This window comes from Macrotis lagotis, chromosome 4, assembly GCF_037893015.1.
Source record: "Macrotis lagotis isolate mMagLag1 chromosome 4, bilby.v1.9.chrom.fasta, whole genome shotgun sequence".
Lineage (NCBI taxonomy): Eukaryota > Metazoa > Chordata > Mammalia > Peramelemorphia > Peramelidae > Macrotis > Macrotis lagotis.
In genome coordinates this window covers 171,704,798-171,730,987 of record NC_133661.1, presented here as the reverse complement: position 1 = coordinate 171,730,987, position 26,190 = coordinate 171,704,798, and the positions used below count along the sequence as shown (strand labels likewise).

General features: G+C 35.6%; 1 protein-coding gene across 4 annotated transcripts in view; it reads right to left on the bottom strand.

Annotated features, from left to right (window-relative positions):
- The window catches only part of MYO5A (myosin VA), a 232,828-nt gene that overhangs the window by 18,448 nt on the left and 188,190 nt on the right, over nucleotides 1–26,190 (bottom strand). The window contains exons 28-35 of one of the 4 annotated variants that reach the window (XM_074234660.1): nucleotides 24,623–24,850; nucleotides 21,569–21,669; nucleotides 19,876–19,956; nucleotides 17,972–18,170; nucleotides 15,532–15,606; nucleotides 13,351–13,444; nucleotides 9,854–10,000; nucleotides 8,917–9,071 (exon numbers count right to left, since the gene is read on the bottom strand). In XM_074234660.1, coding sequence (XP_074090761.1) covers nucleotides 8,917–9,071; nucleotides 9,854–10,000; nucleotides 13,351–13,444; nucleotides 15,532–15,606; nucleotides 17,972–18,170; nucleotides 19,876–19,956; nucleotides 21,569–21,669; nucleotides 24,623–24,850 — 1,080 coding nt within the window. The remainder of the gene's footprint in view (nucleotides 1–8,916; nucleotides 9,072–9,853; nucleotides 10,001–13,350; nucleotides 13,445–15,531; nucleotides 15,607–17,971; nucleotides 18,171–19,875; nucleotides 19,957–21,568; nucleotides 21,670–24,622; nucleotides 24,851–26,190) is intronic. The other 3 variants (XM_074234661.1, XM_074234662.1, XM_074234663.1) reach the window with 3 other exon arrangements.

Here is a 26,190-nt window from a genome sequence, read left to right as displayed (position 1 = left end):
TAAGATAATGGGTTTTTTTTCCCTAAATTAAAGGTAATAGTCTTTGGTCGTTGTTCAAACTCCACAGTTCTTTCTCTGGATACAGGTGGTATTCTCCATCTCAGATATCCCAAAATTGTCCCTGATTGTTGCACTGATGGAATGAGCAAGTCCATCAGGGTTAATCATCACCCCTATGTTGCTGTTAGGGTGTACAATGCTTTTCTGGATCTACTCATCTCACTCAGCATCAGCTCATGCAAATCCTTCCAGGCTTCTCTGAATTCCCATCCCTCCTGGTTTCTAATAGAACAATAGTGTTCCATGACATACATATACCACAGTTTGTTAAGCCATTTCCCCAATTGAAGGATATCTACTTAATTTCCAATTCTTTGCCACCACAAACAGGGCTGCTATGAATATTTTTGTACAAATGATGTTTTTACCCTTTTTCATAACCATTTCAGGGTATAGACCCAGTTAACTCCTGATTTTATAGAAAAGAACATGAATTTCTTCATTATATATAATGTTGAACTCTTGGTCTTAGACACTATTAACCCTACTGAAGAAAGGTTCATTTATCCCTAATCCTTAAAAAAAATTTTAAGGAAAATATGTGTTGTAGTTTATCAAAAACCTTTTCTATACCTATTGTTATAATGTCATTGTTATTGTTTTTGTAACTAATATTATATTCACCCTAATCATCATGTATAAACTTTTTGATAACATTTTATGCAATATTTGATTCTTTCTGGTTCTAGGTATCAAGACTGTATTTAGGTCCTAAAAAATATAGAGTAGGATGCCTATTTTTACAATTTATCAATTATTGGAATTAATAATTCCTTTAAATAATCCTTAAATGTTTGATAGAGTCCATGGGTAAATTAATCTAAACTTTGAGGAGAGGGCGGAGCCAAGATGGTAAGAGGAGAAGAGCCTCTCTTAGGTGCTCTCTAAATATTTCAAAAATCAAAAAATAATGACTCTAACCCACAGAGGGATCCAGTGAAGCAATTCTCCAGCCCAAGGTAACCTGGAAAAGTGTGGCAGGCTCTGCTCCACAGGGTTAGAGGGGTGGCCCACTCATGGCAGTGGGGGCAGTTTCCTACAACCCAGGGAGTGGGGGGGGGGGGGGGGGCCGGCACCAGGACAAGCCCAGCCCTCAGGGCACTCAGTGAGCAGCATGGTTGTGGCAGCCCAGATCCAGGAAATGGAAGCGGGCAGCAGCAGGTAAGCAGGAGCCTCCAGGCAACTGAACCTTGAGTGCTCAGCCTACCAAGGGTAGGGGCATGCAGATAGACTTCCGAGATTTGTCCTCTGTACCTAGAACAGGACTCTGGGTCTCTGACCATATTCAGATCCTGATCACGAGCCTCAACATCATTTTTAAAGAATTCCTATAGGAAAATTGCCCAGATATCCTAGAATCAGAGAGTGAAATAGAAATTGAGAGAATCCACTGATCTCCCCCAGGAAGAGATCCAAAAAACAACAACCCCAGGAATATTATAGCCAACTTCCAGAACTCCCCAAGTCAAAGAAAAAATAATACAAGCAGCCAGAAGGACACAATTCAAATATTGTGGAGCTGCACTCAGGATCACACAGGACTTAACAGCAACTACATTAAAGGCTCACAGGGCTTGGAATATAATATACCGGAAGGCAAAAGAGCTCGCAATACAACTGAGAATCAACTACCAGCAAAACTGAACATCGTCTTCCAGGGAAAACTTTCAGTGAACCAGGGAAATTTCAAATGTTCCTGTTAAAATGGCCAGAGCTGAACAGAAAGTGTGATCTTCAAATACAGGAATCAGGTGAAGCATAGAGATTGGAGAAGGGGAAAATATGAGGGACTTAATGATGATGGACTGCATGTATTCTTGCATAGAAAAATGATACTGATAAAACTCATAAGAAACTTCTCATTGGAGAGGGTGGAGCCAAGATGGCAATAAGAACGGATTGTGTCTTAGGTGCTCTCTTATAAAACTCATAAGCTAAGGACTCTAAATTTTCCAGAGACAGAACCCACAGAGGGACCCAGTGAGGCAGTTCTACTCAAGGTAACCTGGAAAAGAACAAAAGGCTCTGCTCCCTGGGGTTGGAGGGGTGGCCCCCCAGAGTGAAAGAACTTAAGCCTCTGAGAGGCAGCCCCAGGGCACTGGGAGCCGTGGCTCAACAGCAGCGGGAGTTTCCTGAGCTATACCCGGGGAGCACTGGGCACAAATTGGGAGAACAGCAGAGGACCTCTGCCAGAACGAGCACGTGAAGCCCAGCCCTTAGGGCACACAGAGAGCAGCCTGGCCAGCAGAGTTCCAGGAAATAGAAGCAAGCGGAGCTGGTAAGCAGGCGCCCCCAGGGCATGAGCCCATTGAACCTGGGGAGGGGAGTGAAGGGAGGGAGGGAGAGAGAGAGAAAGAGACTGCAGAGCTCTGCCCCTGGAACAGGACTCTGAGGCTCTGACCACATTCAGATCCTGATCCCAGTCCCAGCAGGGACCCCCCACCTCAGTCCCATGGCAGAGGGGGGCGCTTCTGGTCATTCACAGACCAGGAGGGAGGACAGAGCCTAACACACTGAGACCCTTGTGGGAGTGTCCCAAAAGCTCAGGAAGCACCACAAAAACAGGCACAGGCTGGGAAAATGAGCAAGTAGAGAAAAAAGAGAAACACCATTGAGAAATACTTTGCATATTAGCCCAAGAAGGATCAAAACACTCAGTCTGAAGATGAGGAAGCACAAGCTCCTGCATCTAAAGACCCCCCCAAAAAAACAGAAATTGGGCTGAGGCTATGACAGAGCTCAAAAAAGACTTTGAAAATCAAATGAGGGAGTTAGAAGAAAAACTGGGAAAAGAAAGGAGAGAGAGATGCAGGAAAAACATGAAAATGAAGTCAGCAGCCTAGTCAAGGAAATCCAAAAACATGCTGAAGAAAATAGCATGCTAAAAACCAGCTGAGGACAAATGGATAAAACAATTCAAAAAGTTATTGAGAAGAATGCTTTAAAAAGCAAAATTGGCCAGATGGAAAAACAGATAAGAAAACTCTCTGAGGAGAACAAATCCTTCAGACAAAGAATAGAATTAAGGGAGATTGATGAATTTACCAGAAATCAGGACTCAATACTTCAAAACCAAAAAAATGAAAAATTAGAAGAAAATGTGAAACATCTCATTGAAAAAACAACTGATATGGAAAACAGACTTAGAACAGATAATTTAAAAATTATTGGAATACCTGAAAGTCATGATCAGGAAAAGAGCCTTGACATCATTTTCAAAGAATTACTACAGGAAAATTGCCCTGATATTCCAGAAGCACAGGGCAAAATAGAAAAGGAGAGAATCCACCTATCCCCCCGAGAAAGAGATCCCAAAAAACCAACACCTAGGAATATTTATAGCCAAATTCCAGAACTCCCAAGTCAAAGAGAAAATATTACAAGCAGCCAGAAGGACACAGTTCAAATATCGTGGAGCTGCAGTCAGGATCACACAGGACTTAGCAGCAACTACACTGGAAGCTCATAGGGCTTGGAATATAATATACTGGAAGGCAAAAGAGCTTAGAATGCAACCGAGAATCAACCACCCAGCAAAGCTGAATGTCCTCTTCCAGGGAAAAAGATGAACTTTCAATGAACCAGGGGAATTTCAAATGTTCCTGTTGGAATGGCCAGAGCTGAACAAAAGGTTTGATCTTCAGATACAGGCCTCAGGTGAAGCATGGAGACTGGAGGAGAGGGGGAAAACATGAGGGATTTGATGATGAACTGCATGTATTCCTGCATAGAAAAATGACACTGATAATACTCATATGAACCTTGTCAGTTAATAGAGCAGGTAGAAGGAGCTTTTATAGTTGAAGCACAGGAGAAAGCTGAATTTGAAGATAAAATATGGTGTAAAAATGGAGTCAATAGAAAAAAAGGAAATGTAATGGGAGAAAGAAAAAGGAGGGGGAATAGGCCAAGATATTTCATATAAGATTTTTTCTTTATTACAATGAGCTATTGCAATGCTATGGAAGGAGGGAAGGCAAGGGGGAATGAGGGAATCTTTGCCTTCATCAGAGGTGGCTAGGAGAGGAAACAGCATATATACTCAATGGGGTATAGGTATCTGGAGTAAGAAGGAGAGGGTGGGGGACAGGGGGAAGGGGGAGATGTGAGTGACGGAGGAGAGGATGGACCACGGAGGGAGAGTGGTCAGATATAACACATTTTCTTTTTTTACTTCTTGCAAGGGGCTGGGATTGGAAGGCCTGTCCAGGACCATAGGGCCAGGTGGATGCTGGGCCTAAGGGGTGGTATGGGGGCTCGGGGCCTCTTAGCCCCAGAGCCGGGGATCTGTCTGCTGTGCCACTCAGCTACCCTACAGCAGAGTCAGAGTGAAAGGAGAGAGAAAATATAGTAAATGGTAGTGGAGAAATATGAAAGGAGGGAGTTGTGTGATCAGCAATGGCAACAGTGGGAAAATATGGAAGTAACTTTTGTGATGGACTCATCATAAAGAATGTGATCCACCCGTGACAGAGTTGTTGGTGTTGGAACAAAGACTGAAGCACATTTATTATTATTATTATTATTATTATTATTATTATTATTATTATTATTATTTGGGGGGGTTCAGGGCAAATGGGGCTGGGTGGCCTGCCTGGGGCCACATAGCGGGGTGATCGTTGGGTGTCTGAGGCCAGATTTGGACCCAGGTGCTCCTGGATCAAGGGCCAATGCTCTGTCCCGCCACCCAGACACCCCTACTATTATTTCTATTTTATTTTATTTTGGGTCTTTTTTTCCCTTTCTTTGGTTTTTGCAAGGCAGTGGGGTTCGGGTGGCTTGCATGTCACATGGCTGAGTGACTGTTGGGTGTACAGGGCCAGATGTGGGCTCGGGTGGTCATGGCTTCAGGGCTGGAGCTCCGTCTATTGCACCACCTGGCCATACCTACAATTATTACTATTACTTTTTTTTAATTTTAATTTTTTTCTCTCCTCTTTATTGCTTAAGCGAATCTATATTTATGGGGGGAGGGGGCATTTAGTTTACTCTTAAACAAGAATATTTTAGTAATATATAAACAAACATTTGTACAAAATGAGAATAAATATTAAATTTAAAAAAGAACAAAAAAAAAAGAGAATGATCAGAACACCTTAATGCACCTAAGAGAACTGAAAGGAACACAGGTAAAAGCAGGACAGTTTTAAAAGTTCCATACTGAATTTATCATATATTTAAGAGGAAAAGAAAGTTGCATATAACAGAGATTCCTGATTTCATCCTCTTCTGTTCTTTTTTTCTCGTTGACTGTGTATTAATTTCAGATTAAAAAATATTTTCCAAGGAATAATTACTGTATGTCAATTGGAGATTTGGCAGACCAGGACCTGTGAACCCAGTAGCATGGAAAGAGTTATGGTGAGAGTATGTACTAAATACACAATTACATGGAACACTATTGTTCTATTAGAAACCAGGAGGGAAGGGAATTCAGGGAAGCCTGGAGGGATTTGCATGAACTGATGCTGAGTGAGATGAGCAGAACCAGAAAAACACTGTACACCCTAACAGCAACATGATCAACCTTGATGGATTTGCTCATTCTGTCAGTGCAACAATCAGGAGCAATTTAGGGCTGTCTGCAGTGGAGAACACCATCTGTATCCAGAGAAACAACTGTGGAGTTTTAGCAGAGACCAAGGACTATTAACTTTAATTTAGAAAAAAACTGATATATTATTGTCTGATTTTGTTATCTCTTATACTTTATTTTTCTTTCTTAAGGATATGAGTTCTCTCTCATCACCTTCAATTTGGATCAATGTATACCATAGAAACAATGTGAAGACTGGCAAATTGCCTTCTGTGGCGGGGAGGAGAGTAAGATGAGGGGAAAAATTGTAAAACTCAAAATAAATAAAATCTTTATGAAATAAAAAAAACTTCTCATTGAATAGAGCAAGTAGAAGGAACTTTTTTAGATAAAGCACAGGAGAAAGCTGAATCTGAAGATACAATATATTGTAAAAATAGAGTCAATGGCTAAAAGGGACATGTAATGGGACTATGAGAAAGGAGAGGTAGAATAGGCTAAGATATTTCATATAATTTTTTTATTACAATAAGCTATTGCAGTGATATGGAAGGGTGACAGCAAGGGGAAAAATCAGATGTGGCTTGGAGAAGAAACAGCATATATATTCAATCGGGTCTAGACATCTAGAGTAAGAAGGAGAGAAGGGGGATGGGGGAAGGGGAGATGTGAGTGATGGAGGAGAGGGTGGGCTGTGGGGGAGTGGTCAGATAAAACACATTTAATTTTTTTACTTCTTGCAAGGGGCTGGGATTTGATGGCCTGTCCAGTATCACAGGGCCAGGTGATTGCAGGGCCTTAGGGGTGATATGGGCTTGGGGCCTCTTGGCCCCAGGTCCAACGATCAGTTTCTGCACCACTCAGCTACCCTACAGCACATTTAAGAAGAGGAATAGAGTGACAGGAGAGAGAAAATATAGTGTATGGTAGTGGGGAAGTATGAATGGAGGGAATTTTGATCAGCAATGGCAACAGTGAAAAAATATGGAAGTAGATTTTGTGATGGACTTATCATAAAGAATATGATCCACCTGCGACAGAGCTGGTGGTGCTGGAACACAGACTGAAGCATGATGATGATGATGATGATGATGATGATGATGCAGGGTGAGAGTTTGCAGGGCAAATGGGGTTAGATGGCTTGCCCAGAGCCAAACAGCTGGGTGATGTTGGGTGTGTGAGGCTGGATTTGAAGCCAGGTGATCCTGACTTCAGGGCCAGTGCTCTGTCCACTGTGCCACCTAGCCATCTCTATTTATTATTACTATTATTATTATTATTGTTTCATTTTGTTTTGGTTATGGTTTTTGCAGGGCAATGGGGTTGGGGTGACTTGCCCAGGGCCACACAGCTGGGTGATTGTTGGGTGTTTGGGTTCAGATTTGAGCTCAGGTGCTCCTGACTCCAGGGCTAGTGCTCAGTCCACTGCGCCACCTAGCCGCCCCTATTATTATTATTTTTTAATTTTAATTTTTTTCTCTTTTATTGCTCATGAGGGTCTATATTTTTGGAGTGAGAGGATATTATGTTTACTCTGAAACAAGAATATTTTTAGTAATGTATAAAAACATCATTTGTACAAAAATAAATATAATTAAAAAAATCTAAACTTTGCTCCTTTGAGCAATCATTTGAATTTTCAATATTTTTTCTTTTGTAAACCATACATCCCAATTTTACTGATCTATAATTTGTTTTAATAAATATCTTTATTTCCTATTAATTATATGTGAATTTTTATTTATTTATTCTTTTTATTTGTCAATTTCATTTTTTTCTTGCATTTTTACCTTTTGAGTTTTTAGAATTTCTATTTTGTGCTTAGTTGGAGTTTTCTGATTTGTAGCATTTCTTTTTTCTTCCTTCTTTGCATACTCAATTAATTGAGTTCTTTCTCACCATAAATAAAAATACTTATAAAATAAATTTTCTCCTAGGGGCTACTTTGATTACTTCCCAAAAGTTTTGCTATGTGACTTCACTGTTGTAAAATTTCTCTTAGATGAAATTATTTATTGATTATATGATTTATTCTTTGACCTATCAATTCTTAAGGATTAAATAATTTGGTATACATTAAGCTTAATTTCTTTCTTGAAAGAATCTTTATTGATTAGCACTTTCATTGCATCATACTCATTAAGGATGTATAATATTCTGTACTTGTTTATGAGGTTTTTATATTCACTACCAATCAATTCTTATAAAGATGCCAGAAGTAATTTTTAATTCCATAATCACAAGACATCTAACCAGCATTCTACAATTCTATACAGGCTCCTAATTTCTTTCTTGTTTTATTTTCTATTTATTTAACATGTTATTTTATTAATATTCCCTTTAAGTACTTAGATGCTATGTCATCAAGTGTATATACAAGATGTCCCCAAATGCTTGATTTTTCCATACTGATAATACTAATTATCTATGTTGTCTTTTTATGTCAAGTGTACTTCACATCACTGGTTCTACTTTCTATTCTGCTATCTTCCATTTTACTAGTGAGTTCATCCCTTTCACCTTCAAGGTATATGATTCTTTGGCATTTCCCTCCATTATATTCTTGTATATTTCACCCCTCTTTTTGTCTCCAAGCCCATAATCACAAACAAGGTTGTGAAAGAAATAGAACTGATGAAAACTAACTATAATAAAAATGATCAGCTTCCACTCAACTAGGTCTTCTAGGTCTTCCTTAATAAAGTTACTTAACATCTCTTATTTTAAATGTAGCATGTTAATCTCCATGGATTTATTCTATTAAATACCTTTCAATTACATTTTGGATAGGACTTGGAAGCACAGTCAATTCTCATTGATATATTACTTTAAGGTGTCCCAAGTGCTATCCTTATAACAAGCCTATGAAATATTACAGTGCAATGACTATTACTCCTCATTTTACAGATGAGGATACTGAAGCACAGAGAACTAAAGCTGTTTGCCCCTGGTCATAGAGTTAGCATCAAAGCCTAGATTCAAATCCAGATCTCCTGAGTTCCAGACCAGTGATGTTTCTACTATACCCCATAAGCACATTACTATAAAACTAAAAACAATAAGCATCCAACTGATCCTGTAGTACAACTCAAACATTGTTTTTTAAAAAAAATCAACAAATGGGTGACAAAGAAAACTTTTCCATAGTGAAAGTTATGATCTACCAGTTTTGACTAAAAAAGCTTCACTAAGTGGTGACTCATTTCTCGCACTGAAGAAGTATTCATTTCAAAAACACAAAAAAAACAGCTGCAAGGTAAATTTAATCATCTCTAACATTCATCTTATAGTAGTTTTCTTAAATCAAAGAATGAACTAACCTTCAATACTTTTTTAATGCTGTTAATTGTTGATGTCAGCAATGACCTCACTTTCTGATCATCATTTAGATAGTCAGCATGTCGAACACACATGAATAAAATGTAGGCTGGTAATCCAGGGATCAAATTGACAGCCACCCCACGTGGTTTCAAGTCTAGAAGAAAAACAATAAAAAAAAATTTCACATACTGTTCAAAACTTTACAGGAAAGGAAGGCTTTGTGGGTGGACCTACATAGTTAGTCATTGCAAAAACAAAGGTATTTTTTAGAGCAAAAAGGTAACAGTAGGAAGGTAAGAAGTTGCAATCTCCAAAATAATGCTATTACTGAAGTAATTAGGACAGTGCTATGAATCATGTCAGTTTGTAATAAATATTTCCTGTTGATGATGACCACTTTGTTGCAATACCAGAACTTAAAAGGGAAGTCAAATGAAAAATTAATATAAAGGTAGAGCTGAAGGTATGACATTGAAATATGTTCTTAATTTTTTCATTTCCTAAGTTTATGGTTCTGTGTAGGAGCCTTCATTCTTCTTCTAAGGATCTTATATTCTTTATAGCCCTATGTTCAAAGTCCTTTGAAACTCTCCTATTCCCTACCTATTACTTCTGTGAAAATATTTCTTCCATTACCACTTTTTTTTTTACTCTGTTGTTTTCTTACCATTTTGGAGTTTTGTCTCTTCTAGCATGACTATAACCAATGTGGTAATCAGAAGAAAAATGAACTGTTAAGCATCAAAAAGTGAAATTCTATATACAATGCTAGTCATCTTGTAATAATATCAGCACAGGTGACTGGATCTAAGGAGAGCATTTTCAAAAATAATCAATCAATCTATCTATCTATCTATCTATCTATCTATCTATCTATCTATCTATAACAATACAGGTTGATTAAATAAGTTGTTGTTTCATACAAAATGTACTTGCCCAGGATAAGATTCTTGACAAGTTTTTGTTCATCATCCTTCTTATATTCTAACATTCCCTGGAAATCCTTCTCTTTCCTGGGAATGTTCACTGGACGGATAGGTTCATCAATAATCTGCCCAGGAGATATGTTCTCCATCTGCCCCACTTCAGGAATAAAACAAGAAAATAAATATGTATAGATATATTTTAACAAAGAAACATGAAACATATAAAAGACAACTATATTCAACATTACTTATTTGTCATTTTCCTATGAAGCCACAGAGTCATAAAGTAATTTTTTAAAATTGTGATTCTAAAAAGCAATTTTAATTCTAAATAGTTTTTTTTTTTGTAAAAGTCAGCAAGGTTATCCATAAGATTTAGAGTCATAACTTGAGGTCTATTAACTTGCTTTTTAAAAAATAATATTGTATTTTTTTCTGATTACATGTTAAAACACTTCTTCCTGCCCTTCCCCTCCCTGAGACAGTGATGTTCTACATGTGATATAGGCTACACATGATGTAAAACATTTCCATAGTGGTCATTTTGTACAAGAGGACTGAAACAAAGCAAAAAAAAAGTGAAAATAGTATACTTCAGTATGAACTTGCATTTAAAAAATATTTTGATAGCTATATTTCAATAAAATGATTCAATAAAGAATGATTACTAAGGAAATCCTATGAATTTCATTTTAAAAGCATTATTCTGAGGAGTTCATAGACTCACCAGAATACCTAAGGGATTCATAATGCAAAAAAAAAAAAAAATTAAGAATCCCTATTGTAAGAGGAAAATGAGTAATTGAGTTCTTTATGAGCTATTCCTGATTTTTACTCAAATACCAGACCTAAAACCCTTGAAAGAGTTTATAATGCACCTGAAAATAAGTGAAGAGGGAACTATGGCTATATTTTTGAGGGGAGGGTGTTTGGTACTAAAAACTAAAAAACAAATTCTTTTCCTCTACCAGCTGAAGAGGATATAGATCAGGTACAGTAAATTATGGATGTACTTACACTATATGTAATCAAAAGAAAACCATTAAAAACTTGATTCTTTTTGATGACACAGGAATATATTATCACTGAATTAAGAGTCAGAAGAAGCCCTCTAACCCCCTCATTTTATAAAGAAATCCAAACCCAAAGAAACTAAGTGATTTGCCCAGGGTCACAAAAAGTAGTTAGCAGAGTCAAAACTTGAACCCAGAGTCTTTAACTCCAAATAGAGGAGTGTTCCACCATCCCATGATGATGGGAACTTATGTCCTAAAATGGAATTTCATTTCCATTTGGTCAAAACTCTAAGAATATTTTTTCTATTATAAAAAAAAATTCAGAAGGCATATTTTCCATGTGTCTAGAATGACACTGATATACACTGATAAAATATGAAAATTAGGTCAATAATGTTATTGCTGCCTCAAATAAATGAAATAAAATCAATCATCTTTAAGAAGGCACAGAGTTTCAAGGAGAATTATATATATATATATATATATAGATGGACACATTCTACTTGTATTTAAGAAAGTCTAAAACAATTCTTCCTGATAAGGAACCTTTATGCCTATGAAATGAACTATTTCCTCAAAAAATAGTTCATGTTCACCAATCTCATTAATCCCATTAGAAGGACTGTATCTCAAATGAGGGAGTAAGAAAGAGAAAGTAACTGTGTGTACAAAGATGTTTATGATTTATTGTAATTACAAAAACCTAGAAATAAACTGACTACCTAATGTTTAGAAAATGTATAAACAACCCAGAGTATAGAAATACAATGAAACACTGTCACCATGAAGAATAATAAATATACATGATTATAAGCTTTTTAAAGCACTTAGTACCTTGCATTGTAAAAGGAAGAAAAGGATCAGGTATACTCTATACATAGACTATAGCTTTAAAAACATTATACATATGAGTATGTTCATAAAGATCAAAAAAAAAATTTAAGTCCCTGTATATTTTGTTGCAAAAGTGATGAAAGAAAATAAGGGAAATAAACTCCACAAATATCATCAGCATTTCTATATGTTACCAACAAAACACACCAGAGATAGAAAGAGAAATTCTTTTTAAAATAACTACAAAAAAAATTAAGTGAAAAAATATTCCACTCCCTCATTTCTCTAATTAAAGACCTACATAACCCTTTCTACTTCTGTCTTTGTCCCTACCATTCCCACACATTTCAAGCAATGAAAGAGTGAACTTGAGGTTGAACTAAAACTTCTGTCATGCCTAGCTGTATGACCTTGGGGAATTCATTTCAGTTCTATAATCCTAGTATTTTCATTTGCAAAAGAGACAAAAAACAAACTATCTAATTCACAGGGCTATTGTAAGAAAAGTACTTTGTAAATCTTAATATAAGCTATTTGCTTACTTTAACTTACTTAGAAGTCTTGTGTTTTTGAAGAGGGATGCACATTGTGTGAACTATACCATTCCTACAAGATTATACAAAGAATTGTAGGGAGATTCCATATGTTAAGAATACCGAAAGATACAAAGTGATTTTTTAAAAATATCTTAAATGATGGTAAAACTATCTTTGAAGGTTAAAAACAATTTTTATAAATAAGTTGTCATTCTATATATGAACAACATGTATTTTGTGTTTGTTTCTAAAAGAAAAGAAAAATAAGTCAGTGTGGCTACTTTTCTTGTGTGGCTTGAAAGTACTCCTGAAAATAGCTCCAAAGGAGATCCCAGGAGGAGTTTTAATCATTAGGAGCCATGGATAGCCACCTATCACAATCATTCTGAAGGCCAAGTCATCTGTCTCATCACTTCAAGTTTTCCCTTGTGAGTCTAGATTAGCAGTCCAGCTTTTATATTTTTAAGTTTTGTGAGCAAAGGCAAGTCATTTTAACTCTGTACCTTAAGTTCCATATTGGAAAACTGGAATAACATTTATGCTATCAATCTCATAAGTTTTCTGAGCAAAGTGTTTTATAAACATTAAAAACCAGATAAATTTGAGTTATTTTTAATAAATTTATGATTGTTTTGGCAAATAATTGTTGTTAATGGTTTTTCAGTAAATTTTGACTATCTGTGACCCCATTTGGATGGTGTGCCATTTCCTTCTCCAGCTCATTTTATAGATGAGGAATTGAGGCAAACAGTGTTATGTTTTATGTTTTATGCCAAGGGTCACACAGCTAGTACACGTCTGGGGCCATATTTGACCTCAGGAAGTTGAGCCTTCTTGATTCCAAGTCTGGAGCTCTATGCACTGTGCCACCTAGCTGTCCCAGGAACTAATTAACTCCCTCTGTAAATTACCATACAGAATAAAGAACAAGATGTAATTTTATACAAAGCAGTTCATATTCATTCACCATCTGCCTCCTGCAAGAGACTGTTTTGTTGCTATATTAAATACATGAAATTCTATACCATTCCATAAACTGGAGGGGGGGAACAACCCAGAGATGAACAGTATTCACAAAAGCAAGTAATTTGTTTTATAGAAAACATTCATAAAAGCAATACCTTCCAGTTCTCCAATTTTTTTTGCAAATACTTTCAGCTGTTTCTTCAATTTTCGGACAGTCTTGTCCTGTTTTTCAAGTTGCTCCATCAAATCCTAATAATAAAAATGAAAGACAGGAGATAAGGAACAAAGTAAACTCCATTCATATGCATCAATGGAGAAGACACAAATTTGTCACAGAAACAGAAATTATTAGTTATACAAAAAAGGGAGAGAGGCACCTAAAAAAGTTGAATGATAGTGCCTTCCCACCCAACCCCCCACCTGGCTAACACTGGCAAATCTATAAAATTCTTAGACAAGAGATGCCAAACTTTATAAATACTCTGAGCATTTGAACCTTAGGCAGCCTGATGGAGACAAGGTCTGAAATGAAAACTTTTTAAGTAAGTCCCAAGCAGATAGAATAATAACATGATTACAAAAAAGATGTACTGTTATCACATTTGAACATATTTTAAGGAAAGTAGGAGTTAAAATCAATTCCCTCATAGTACAAATAAGAGTCTATGGAGAAATTTTAAAGAAAGACTGAGTTTCTTAGATGTGCTCTCTTTTCACTCAGTAATCAAAAAAAGATGGGAACCACCCTCAGAAAATGTCAGGAGTTATTGAGAGCTTAAAAAGAAAAAAAACCTCAATAAAAATGCTCTTTTGATTGAGTTCAGAAGTGTTCAAAGGTTAATTCTAGGTTCAAGAAAGGGTATCACATGGCCAGGTGACCTTGGGCAATCCCTTAGCCTCAGTGTGCTCTTTAATTTTCAGAGAAGATGCTGATCTGTCCTGGTAGAGGAGTTTTTAAGGCTACGGAAATCCAGTCCTATCCAGCCATAATATTTACTGCAAATATAAACTCATTTTGCAATAAATAAAACAGATGTAATAACTTATAACGTTTCATCTGCAGTCCAATTTTTGAAAGTCCTCCAAATGGGACTGGACACAAAGTAAAAAAGAAATGGAGGCAGAGCTAGCCTAACCTAACATAGCATAACCTAAGCCCTTTTCTAGGTATCTCTAAGCTCTGGAGGTGGGGGTGGGATGGGGCAGGGTTCATACTTTACCAAGGGGCAAACTCCCAAGAGTAGTGTTTTTTCATAGACCTTGAACTTAAGGGAACTCATGAGAAGAAAAAAAAAATCAAGCAAGTGAAAAATAGAGAAAGCAATTAAGGAGAATAAGAGACTGTGCATCCACCAGAAGTGGAACAGCCAACTAGCTGGATTCTCTATGCTGAATTCTGACATTGTGGGTTGAGCTGAGGGCTATCAGGCATTACAACTTCTCAGAGAGAGGCAACACTGGGATAAAATCTCAGAGTTGATCAGTAGCTATCCAAGATACAGAAAAAGAGCTACCTCTGAGACTATCTTGCAGTGACTCCACTCCATTCTCAATCTCATGTATTTTCAGGGACAAAGGAAAATTTTCTCATCTGTTATCCATTTCTCTCTGTTATTTGACTTCTTTCTATCCACAATCCCCTTCAAATTCAGGGTTCAAAAAATAAAAAAAAAAGGACTCTTGATAATTTATTTTCAAATAAGGTTGAAAACCCCATAGAGTTTAGAGAACAAGTATCAAACACTTTAGGAAGAGTTCTAAAAGATGGACCATACACAAGGAAAGAAAACCTGTGTCATATTCAAGAAAAAAAAAAGATTTGAAAATAATAGACAAAGAATCAAAAGCTTTGATCCTCATTATAGTTATAAGAGAATCAACAAGAGAAGTTATTTTTCACTTAGTTAAGAAGAAAATGAAAAGGAAGACATTCAGGGAAAAAAAATCAAAAGAAAGGATGTCAAGAATATATGGAGTCATTAAGAAAGCCATAGGAAGAATAAATTTTTGGCTAAAAATAAGTTTAGACATCAAAATAATAATTTTCTAAAAATTTGAAGGAGTTCAGATGAATAATTTGGATTTTATTTTCTTTTCAATTCAAACTTTGTTTCCATCACATTGCAAAGACTAGGGTTAATAACAAAGCAAACACTAAAAATAACATAATAAATAGACGTGATACCACTCGCAAAGAGAAAGCTGTGAGGGAAAATGGTTTGTGAGACTGTCTGAAGAGGATTTCCTTGGAAAGGATGGGCAGCAAGCCTGCTTATTCTGTTAGCAATCCAGAAGTAGCAACAAGACAACAAACACAATCTGTGGGATTTACATACAATCATCCGTTTGTAAAGTGAAATCCGATATGATTGATAGTCCTTAGGGTCATCTGCATATAATTCCTCAAAATACTGAAAAAACAGGCACAATTGACTTTTGCTTTTATCTTTAGGGGACTTTAATAGCTAACCCAAAGCAACTTTAAAATGTTATAACAAAATTACAGAAACTCCACATTCTCAAAAGACAGTATTTTCTATAAGCCCTTGGTCTTCTTAACATAGTTATTTTGATTATTAGTAAGATTTATCAAATGTGGTAAACATGTTAGCTCCCATGTGCATATATCCACACATATGCACATATATATATATATATATAATATACACACACACACACACAGATAAATGGGTGGAGAGTGGTAAACATGGATATATACAGATTAAAAATTGATTAGGGCCAGGATCAAGTTTTCCAGTAGGTAGCAGAGACCAGTAAATCTCCTGTTTTCCTTATCCCAGGCTCAATGGCAGCAGGCCTGGGTACAGCCTTTACCTACTAGGGCTAGAATGATCACTAAGTGATGACTCTTGTGGACCAAATTAGACAAGGTGGCAAGGAGCAGTGGTGATATTCCTTCTCACAGTTCTCTAGGAAAGTATTAAGTAATCTGAGAGTAATTTGAGGACTATATTCATTAAAGCAGGAAGAAAGGCCCAGGTGTACATGGAGGGAGCAGTTGTGATAAACAAAACTCAAGAGCCATCAGTGCCTCAGTACTGCTCTGGTGTAGAGAATTGCGCATTCTAATTTGTTTATATCCCAATCTTTCTTATCTAATAAGTTGCATAGAGAGAAGAACAGAGGTGACCTAGACAATGATCTCCCCTGTCAAAAGAAAACTCTTAATAGTTTAGAATCTGTGATTTAAACTGCAAATAAACCAATTCCTCTGAAAATAAATTCAAACATTTCTATAATTAATAGCAAACTAGCTTGCTACTTGAGCTACAAGTGAATAAAGAATATTTATAATATAATAGTACTATCTCCATAAACCACACATTACTTCATTATTTTATGGCAATTTACAAAGGTTATGATGACAGAGAGGACAACTATTTTAAGCAAGAATTTAGGCTCCATTTTATTGTTCAGAACCAGGAAAGGGAAGGTTTGCTTCATTGAAATATCACTTTAAAATACTTTAAAATATTTCTCAAGAAATTCTTGAACATTAAAATTTTTTTTTAGGTTTTTGCAAGGCAAATGGGGTTAAGTGGCTTGCCCAAGGCCACACAGCTAGGTAATTATTAAGTGTCTGAGACCGGATTTGAACCCAGGTACTCCTGATTCCAAGGCCGGTGCTTTATCCACGGTGCTTTATCCACTTTGCCACCTGGCCACCCCAACATTAACATTTCTTAAAGAGATTTACTTAATTATAATTTTTCTTAAAATGCAATATTTCTTAAAGATATTTGACTCAGTTTAGTTCATCTTTTTTTGTGTATTATGGACTCCTTTGTCAGTCTGGTGAAGACTGTGGACCCCTTCTCAGAATAATATTTTTAAATGTATAAACTATATGGGATTACAAAAGAAACCAATTATTTTGAGATGGTTATCAAAATATTAAATAAAATAAATTCATAGATTACATGTTAAGAACATCTGACTTAAGAGTTTGTACCATGGTTCATAATGGAGATTCCTACTCACTATCTGAATAAAAAAATGGAAATGACTTATTTCTTCACTCTGCTCAGATCTCAGATTCTTACTTCTTAATGTTGACAGGTGAATTAAAAGCCAGTCATACTATCTCTGTCATGTGACAGTAGTCAAATAAGATATATTTACAGAATCTTCTTTGAGGGGATGATCAATAAGTTCCCTTCAGCTCTAAATCTATTTTCCTCATACATCTTTCAGCTAGAGAGAACAAGATAAGTTAAATTTTTTTTTTTTTTTGCTAAGCAATGGGGTTAAGTGGCTTGCCCAAGGCCACACAGCTAGGTAATATTAAGTGTCTGAGACCAGATATGAACCCAGGTACTCCTGACTCCAGGGCCGGTGCTTTATACACTGCACCACCTAGCCGCCCCCTAAGTTAAATTTTAATAGCAAATTATGTCCATAAAATTTTGTCAGTTGTTGTCAATTTCCTGACTCTCAGAACCACATATGATCATTTCAAAAATCACTGAATAAAAAAAAATTTATTGAATAGCAAGACATATACAACCAATGAATAAGCATTTTTCAGTCTCAATGCTCCAATTTAGTCCCATTTTGCCATCATATCTATTACTAACTCCAAAAGTGAGATAGTGACAGCTTGTAATCAAAAAACCTTCACAGCAAGGTAAGTCAATGTCTAATCTAAAGAATTCAAGCAAAATTTAAAAAATTTAAAAAAAAAAAAGAATTTAAGCAGCTCCTGAAGTACTAACACAAGTTACAAAGTGAGCAGAGCTACCACTGTTTGCTTACCAAATTTTCATTGGTCAGCCGGGTTATCTCATGCTGCAGGCTGGCTTCAATTCGAGCCTCAGGTGGTAACTGCAGATTCTGAGCCAATAGCTGCTGCTGACGATTATTCTCCTCCTTTAGACTCTGGATCTCACCCCGCAATGCCTCTGTTTCATTGTCATGGCTCTTTTTCTGGGACTGAAGTTGTGATTCCAAGAGTCTATATAGTCAATAAGGGAAAAGAAGCCTATTATTCTCATTCATTTGCTAATTGCTTAGCCTTAGTTGATGTTTGGGATAATATTTAACTGATGATTTGTGAAAGCAAAGTGACTCAATGTGCCTTCTGACTAGATCAAATTCAAGAAAGCTAAAACAGTGTCCAGAAAAGAGACTGATGCTTTGATATTACCAAATGGAATTAATGTATGGTTTTCAATACTACAAATACCATTTTTCAGAAAAGTAAAAAATTTACATGTTTTAGTTCTTTTTAAAATGCATATCCATATTAGGAAGAAAAGGACAAAGAACTGTGAAGTCAATGAAACAAATTGGCTTTTGAGGCATAAATCTTGGCTTCTCTATTAACCAAATAGAACTTCTGGGAAAAATAGTTTTTTTTGGAAACCCAATATTACTTCAATAGAGGGAAAAGTCAACAAACCCCCAAATACAACTTGGGGGAGAAATATGATTAAATATGCATTAAAGTATCTCATAAATGATCATTCAAAATGAAGCTCAAATTTGGGGTCCCACTTTACTTTTTTGTTTCCCATAATACTTTTCTGCAACTAAATCATCTCTCATTTTCAAAGAATAGTGAAGTCAGGGACCCATCCATTTCAAGAAACACAAATCTAAGTAGGTATTTGTGAAATATGTACTCATATTTTAGATTTTTTTCATCTGATGTAGATAAAGCCATACATATCAATCACATTCCCTAGGCCTAATTAGAGTGTGGAGGGGTGTGTGTGTGTGTATATATGCAAAATATCAATAAAGGAGCTAATGCTAACATTGAGTAAACAAATGGACACTTGTATAATTGAACAAATCATTATCTTTGCTTACACTCCTATAATTAAAGCATTAAAACAGAACAATAGATAGTATACTGTTTTTATTATTTCCCCCCTTCAAAACTATGGTTAGGAATTTATCAACAAAAAATGGGAAAAAAGGGTATTATTAGGTTAAAAGCACTCCCTCTAGTCTTAATAGTTATTAAGATTATAATAGTTTGATTAATAATAGCATATTGAAACTTTGAGACTACAAAATTTGAATATGAGAATTTTAAACCATCACATGCTGTAGTTATTGACTTTCATGCTTAGAATAAAACAAAATAGAAGCCACTTGAGAGCAGCAGCATTAAGAAATAAATCACATAGTATTTTTACAAATTTTCTTTTACAAATATAATTACCAAGATAAAATTAGCATTTGTTTTAAAAATCTATTTTGAATGTCATTTCTCTTCAAATCTACAGACTCAAATGTATCATATTTGAAGAGTCAGTTTTATGTGGTATTTTAACTTTCATAACTATAAAGAAAATCTCCCAATTCATAATTTCACAATTTGTGGTTTCAAATACTAAATAGTTTGCAAGTTACAGGTAGCTTAGACCTATCTTGCCAAGACCTTATTGTTTGTTTTTTGACTAATTTAATCAACAATGGGGTAATTTGGTTTCATCCCTAGTGATGGGAAATGACTTCTATATTCAAAAGTATCTCAATCTCTTCTTTAAAAAGCACAAGAAACAGTTACATGTATATGATGGATGTTTCATTATACTTTGCCTATGAACATAGTTAGTGAATGAAAGATAAAGAGCAGTTAAGGAGGTCACTGTTTGTTAGTAAGAAAACAGGAAGTGAAAATTCTGCTGTGAGGCAACACACATAACCTGTTGGCTTGTTTTAACCCTTCATAAACCAGCCACAGCTCTTCATCCTCATTCAGCTCATGGCAATCCATAGGGAATGGTCTTCCAAGCCAAATGAAAAATGAAAAACACAAAAGGGACACATGATGGTAAAATGAGATGATGGCATATGGAAGACAAGAATATCAGATATTATTTAACACGCATTATTGGAATTGGCAGATTTTGCTGACCTCAGATGACAAAATTACTATACATATTAGTTTGGTTATTCAAACTGTTTTAAAAAATGAAAACAGACAAATCATATGCAAAAGAAGAAAAATTAAAATCATATGCAAAATAGAAAAAATCTTAAAGAAATTACACAAATAGAGTACTTTCTGGTTTTTTTTTTGCAAGGCAAATGAGTTTAAATGACTTGCCCAAGGTCACACCGCTGGGTAATTATTAAGTGTCTGAGGCCTGATTTGAACTCAGGTTGTCCTGACTCCAGGGCTGGTACTCTATCTACTGTACCACCTAGCCACCCCCTATTTGTTTTCTTTATGGAACAATCACAATATAAATAAGAAACAACAGATTATAAGAAAAAAGGTTTCCAAACTGAGTGTCTGAATATAAGTTAAATTAACCACAGCCTACAATATTAGAAAGACAGGTTGCAAAAGAAAAAGGGGTGGGAAGCTGTGGCATGAATTCCTCAGATGAGTGAACAGCCTTCATTTCCTCAATGGGAACTGTATTCATGAGGAACTATCTCAGAGTTTGTGCAGAAATGAGATGGGGAAAGCATGCAGTTTGTACATGGAAGCATATACATGGATCAACTATAAATTTTAATCACTACAATCAAACTATGAGGTTCAAAGAACGTATAAAGGTACAATAGTACTTTATATAGCAGCATTCTTCTGGTCTTTTGTATATGTACCTACATCTCCTGATATCCAGTATAATCTGTTAGGAGTTCTAAAAGAACTAGACTACAACATTCTACAAGCATAAATTTGTAACATAAGTTATTAAAGTGCTGCCCGTCCTTTCAAAATGGCACATAATTGAAGGAACTTTGTAGCTGTGAAAAGTTTTTGGTAATTAGTTAAGTTCATAGTCCTCTATTTCAAGTTTTATGGGGTAGTGAAGGAATCCTAGCATTGTCCCCTTTTCTTAATGATCTTATGAGTTTCTCTCTGCTTTCAAAAGCTGGAAATGAGAGATCTCTGTATCCCAGTTAGTCAGGATTTTCTCAGCCTTCCTTAGATCAGTAGAGAAAGAAAAGGCCTTGACCTTAGTGTGAAATAGTAGACAAGATATAGAACAAGATGCTTTATCCCTTCCATTCAACATGTTTTAAATTTTGATAATTTAGTTACTCATAGCTTTAGCTACTCCTCAAAATCTTTAAGAATAACAAATACTGAACAATGGAAACATAATTCATTAACAATCTGCCTTTCAGGCAAAGATTTTCCTAAGAGGTCTTGTTAGCAATTACTTGAATCTGTATCCTCACCACCTTAGCCCAGTATCTGTCTTAATTGATTGATTGATGCTGCTATTCTTTGTTTCAGATGACACTTTAAATAGAACAACTCAGAAAAGGTGGGATCTAGTCTGAAACAAATCACCAATACACACAAAAAAATTATTTTCTACATTTAAAAAAGTCAGTGATTCAATAAGCCTAAATATAAAAAAGAACCAAACCAACCTGTTTGTTTCCTTCAATCCAATGTATGCCTGTGCTATTTCTCCTTTGTCTTTCATTTTCTGAACATCTTCTAAGAGGATTGTGGAATCTGTCATTGTATTCTGAAGTAGAGAAAGGCATTTTCATCAAAAGAAATAAATAGTTTGGGGTTCTCCTGTAAAGGAATTTTTTTTACTTAGAGGACTTCACTGAGAAACTGGTTCCTAATATGCAACCTCCAAAATCCCTGCTGCCAGTATCTCCCATGAAAGTGCCTTAGACTTGTGGCTAAGGATTTTTCAAGTTTGTGTGTCATGGACCGATATGGCAATATGATATGAGCCTATGGACCCCTTCTCAGAATAACATTGTTAAATAAAGTCAAAATACAAAGGATTACAAAGGAAAACAATTACAGTAGAGTTATTAAATTTAAAAAAAAAACAAACTTATAGATCCCAAGCTAAGACCCCTTGCTCCAGAACCAATTCAACACCTAAACAAGGAATATGTTTATATCTACACCCATAGCTATCTATCAAGAGACAAACACCCACTGAGATTTGTGATCTATATGTATCAGATAGCTCAACAGCAAATCAATCTTACTACTGGCTTCACTCTGATCCTATATTCTTGAGTCTAAATACATAGAATCTTGCTTTATGCCTGTGACCAAGCCTCTGTCTCATGTACCATTTCATTAATCCCTACCTTGGCACCCTGGTTGGACTCACACAGTTCCTCTGGGTCTGTGGTCCTATCTTGTTCTCATTATCTTCTGTAAAACTAGAGACTTGTTTTTGAACTCTACTATCTATAGCCCACATCTCTGATACCTTGTTGCTTATATCTCATCAGACTTCTTATTCCCTTTCTGTCATTCACTTTCTATCAGCAGGGTTAGCTACTATCTGTTTACCTCAGGACATCCCTAAGGCCAAACTGCCTTCCCGGATAGTTGCCTGTATCTGCTACCAATCTCTCTTGATATTACACCTACCTGTCTAGATGTTGACCTATTATCCATGACTAACACTTTATTGGATCACCTGACTTGTTTAACCTCCACCATTGCTATTCCAAGTCCAATAATGATAATGAAATGGAAGCTTGAAAGCTAAAACATCTCAGAGCAATCACTATCCCTATATGACGAATAATTGGCTTGCCTCTATAGAATACATATGCATTTTAAATCAAGAATGTACTTCTGAAAAGAGGCCTAGCACAAACAGGAATTAACAATAAACTCAATCTATTGTGTTCCACATTCTGAATCTTAAATGAAAGCACATTACCTATCTCATATCATTTTACAAGCTCCCATTTGGCAGACTGGGATTTCAAAGTTGACCTACATTTTTGACTTTTAAAAAACAGAACACAGGAGAAGCTGTACAATCTAAGTAGAACCTAACTAGCATTTGAACATCCATGGCAATGTTGGTAGTGCAAAAAGCCTCCCTGATTCAAACCAATGCAGAGCTGGTATAGTTGAAAGGTTAGAAAAGCATAAATTTTTCATAAAACATAACTCAGACTTAGAACTTAAATCCAGTCCTGTGGATTCCCTACTAGAATTCAATTTATTAAACCATTTATTGACTACAATGTACCATGTACTAATAATTGATAGAAATAAAACCATGGTGCTGTGATAGAGGAAATAATCCATGTCTTGGACTAGAGTTCCCTCTTACCCAGTTTTCCATAATCTCCCAATATGGAATGCAAATTCATCAGAAAATATTTTTTTTTGGTAAATTTAACCAGAAAGCATTATTTCACAGGTTAAAAAATATTGTAAATTGAAATCAGGATTAATAAGATATATTAAAAAAATTTTAAACCCTTTATGATTACCTTGTCCTCCTGGAAATCACAAATTGGCAAGCATGAAAGAAGAAAATAAACTCTCTTACTTCTACAAATAAATCCCACCAATGATTCTCAGTTAAAATAGATGAAAGTAACAGCAAAATGACCAATATCATTTCTCCTACACAGGCAATGAAGTTGTACAGAATAAAACTATAACCTAGAGATCTAAATCTGAGAAACAAATATTTTTTTTAACCTGCATTTAAGTCTCTTTATCTTTGGGATTTTTTTTCCCCAAAATTGTATATTGATAATTCTGAGTTTTAAAATTAAATCAAAGCTGATCACTGGTGCCAGATACCATTCACATACAAATATCATGTATTCGTACTTATCCCAAACAGGATAGAATAATTATATCTATCAAAATCCCTAGCAATCATGATTAAGCATAAGGGTCATTTTAGATTTTTTTTTTAAGTAGGATCTTCTAAGGTCAGTAACTATACTTACTGTACTTTATACAATGCTTCAGGAAAATATACAGGAAGGTTTCTTAAATACCTTGGATAATAATTCTTCTATCATAGTTTTTAGTTATCACTACTAGGTTAAAATACTTGCTAAGATATATTTATACATTGATTCATTTTCTTTTCTTTTTCATTTCATTAAACTCACATTTATCAACCACTTTCTATGGATGATATAGTTCTTGTCTTCAAGGAGCTTACAGTCACTTCTCACATAGACTTATGCAATACACTATTAATTGAACTTCCTGTTTCAACACCGATTCATTTTCAAATATTATCTTTAAAAGCAAAACAAGAAAAAAGCCCATGGAGAATTCCATTATTGTATCCAAGTGGCAGATTTTAAAATTCATTTTTAGTACCTCCTACAGAAAGTTATGAGTCATTTTACTGATGTCAACACTTTTAACATGAAAATTTCCTTAAGTAATAATGCTTCAGAAGGCTTCACTTTAAAAGGACAATTCTCATAAGTGTATTCTATAAAACTTTCCATAAGATTTAGGATTTCACATGTTCCCTGACCAGGGGAACCATTTATCTTTTTCTTTTCACCTACTATGTTTTGGCTGTAGAAAATCTTGCCAAGAGCAAATCTATTAAAATTCACTTCCAAAGGATAAGAAATATTGGAATTGACATGACAATTTCTTCTTCTTTATGATTTGGTGGGCAAGCTAATCCAGGATAACTTCTTTTATCTACTAACACTTACCTTAGGTTGAATAGCCTCTTTCTGGCTCACCAGTTGAGACCTCAGGATGAGGACTTCCTCTTTTCTGACATCCAGTTCTTCACTGACTGAAGTTAGTTGCTCCATGAGGACTCTGTAGGCAGGCGCACCTGGGGCAGTCACTTCAGGAGCACCCTTTTCACTGAGTGCTTTACGCAATTCATTCAGCTCATTCTTTAGTTTCTTATTTTCTGATTCCAGTTCTTGACGCTACAAAAAGAGTAAATTCATGACATTTAGATTCACATACTATTTGTATACTGCCTTTAAGCTGGTACATTAAAATTATATTGTGAAAGCCCAACATGGTAATACTCAAATGGCTAAAGAGGAAATGCTTCCCTCTCTAGCCTACCTGGAACTCTGTGTGGTGTGGTGAAATTCAAGGTGTATTACATTAAACAGAATTCAGTAAAGTGAACAGTAGTTTGCTTCATAGTCTATAACCCAAATTCCAGTGGAAACTATATTCCAGGCTTGCCTACCCAGGATGCAGTTGAAGCACAGACCTGAAAAGCCTGCTCTATTCTATAGTGACCTTTTTGGTATTCAGGCCAGCCCTGGGTCATCCCCATTCTGAAGAGTCCTAGAGAGACTGTCTGGTTCCCAGGTCTAGCCAAAGTCCAGAAACAGAATTGAATAGCTTATTTCCAGTTAACAAGTTCAAAATGGTTTGTTCCTTAAAATATTTACTAATGTTCTCTTTCTGGCTTTGGTAAAAAGGGTTGTGGAAAAATAACACACTTAAAAAGTTTAGGCTCTATCCATACTTAATGTCTTCAATGAAACTGATAGAAACTTCTAACTTCTGTAAAAGAAGGTTTCAGAGAAGAAATAAGTAATCAATCTAAATGAAGAGAAAAATTGTGAAGGTCATTTTTGAGGGATCTAAATTTGTATAGAAGGGCAGAGGAAATGAATTTCAGCAACAGAAATTTGAGATGGCTTAATAATACACTGGAGAGGAACTTGAACTAAAGGAGGAGAGAGAGAGAGATCACTCAGAATGGCAAAATTTGAAAGAAAAATGCATTAAAAATTACAAGTCTGAAGAATTCAAAAGAAAAAGGAGAAGGTAGTTGTAGAGTGAAGTAAATAAAACAACTGCTGAGTCCAAAAATAAGTAAGAGGAGGAAAAGGTATGTTTGGTTGAGTTTTTATTGACAAAAAGGAAAAGAAGTTGGTTATAGCCCTGAAGTCATTAAGAGATGATAAAAGACTGTAAAAGTTTTAACAAGGTGCTTTGGAGGGGAGAAATTTTGAAACTCATTGAACTGGTGGAATGACTAGACTCAAAGAGTAATTATTAATGGTTCAATGTTAATTTGGAAGAAAGTCTTCCAGTAAAGCACCACTGGGATCTATGCATGGTTTGGTGCTATTTAATATTAATACCAATGCTTCTGATAAGGCAAAGATGACATGCTTATCAAATGTGCAGAGGTTACAAAGCCAGAAAAGGCTAGCTAATGCACTGGATGACAGGATTAAAAAAAGATAACTATAGATTACAAGACTCTATGGGCTTAATCTAATACTATGAGATTGAA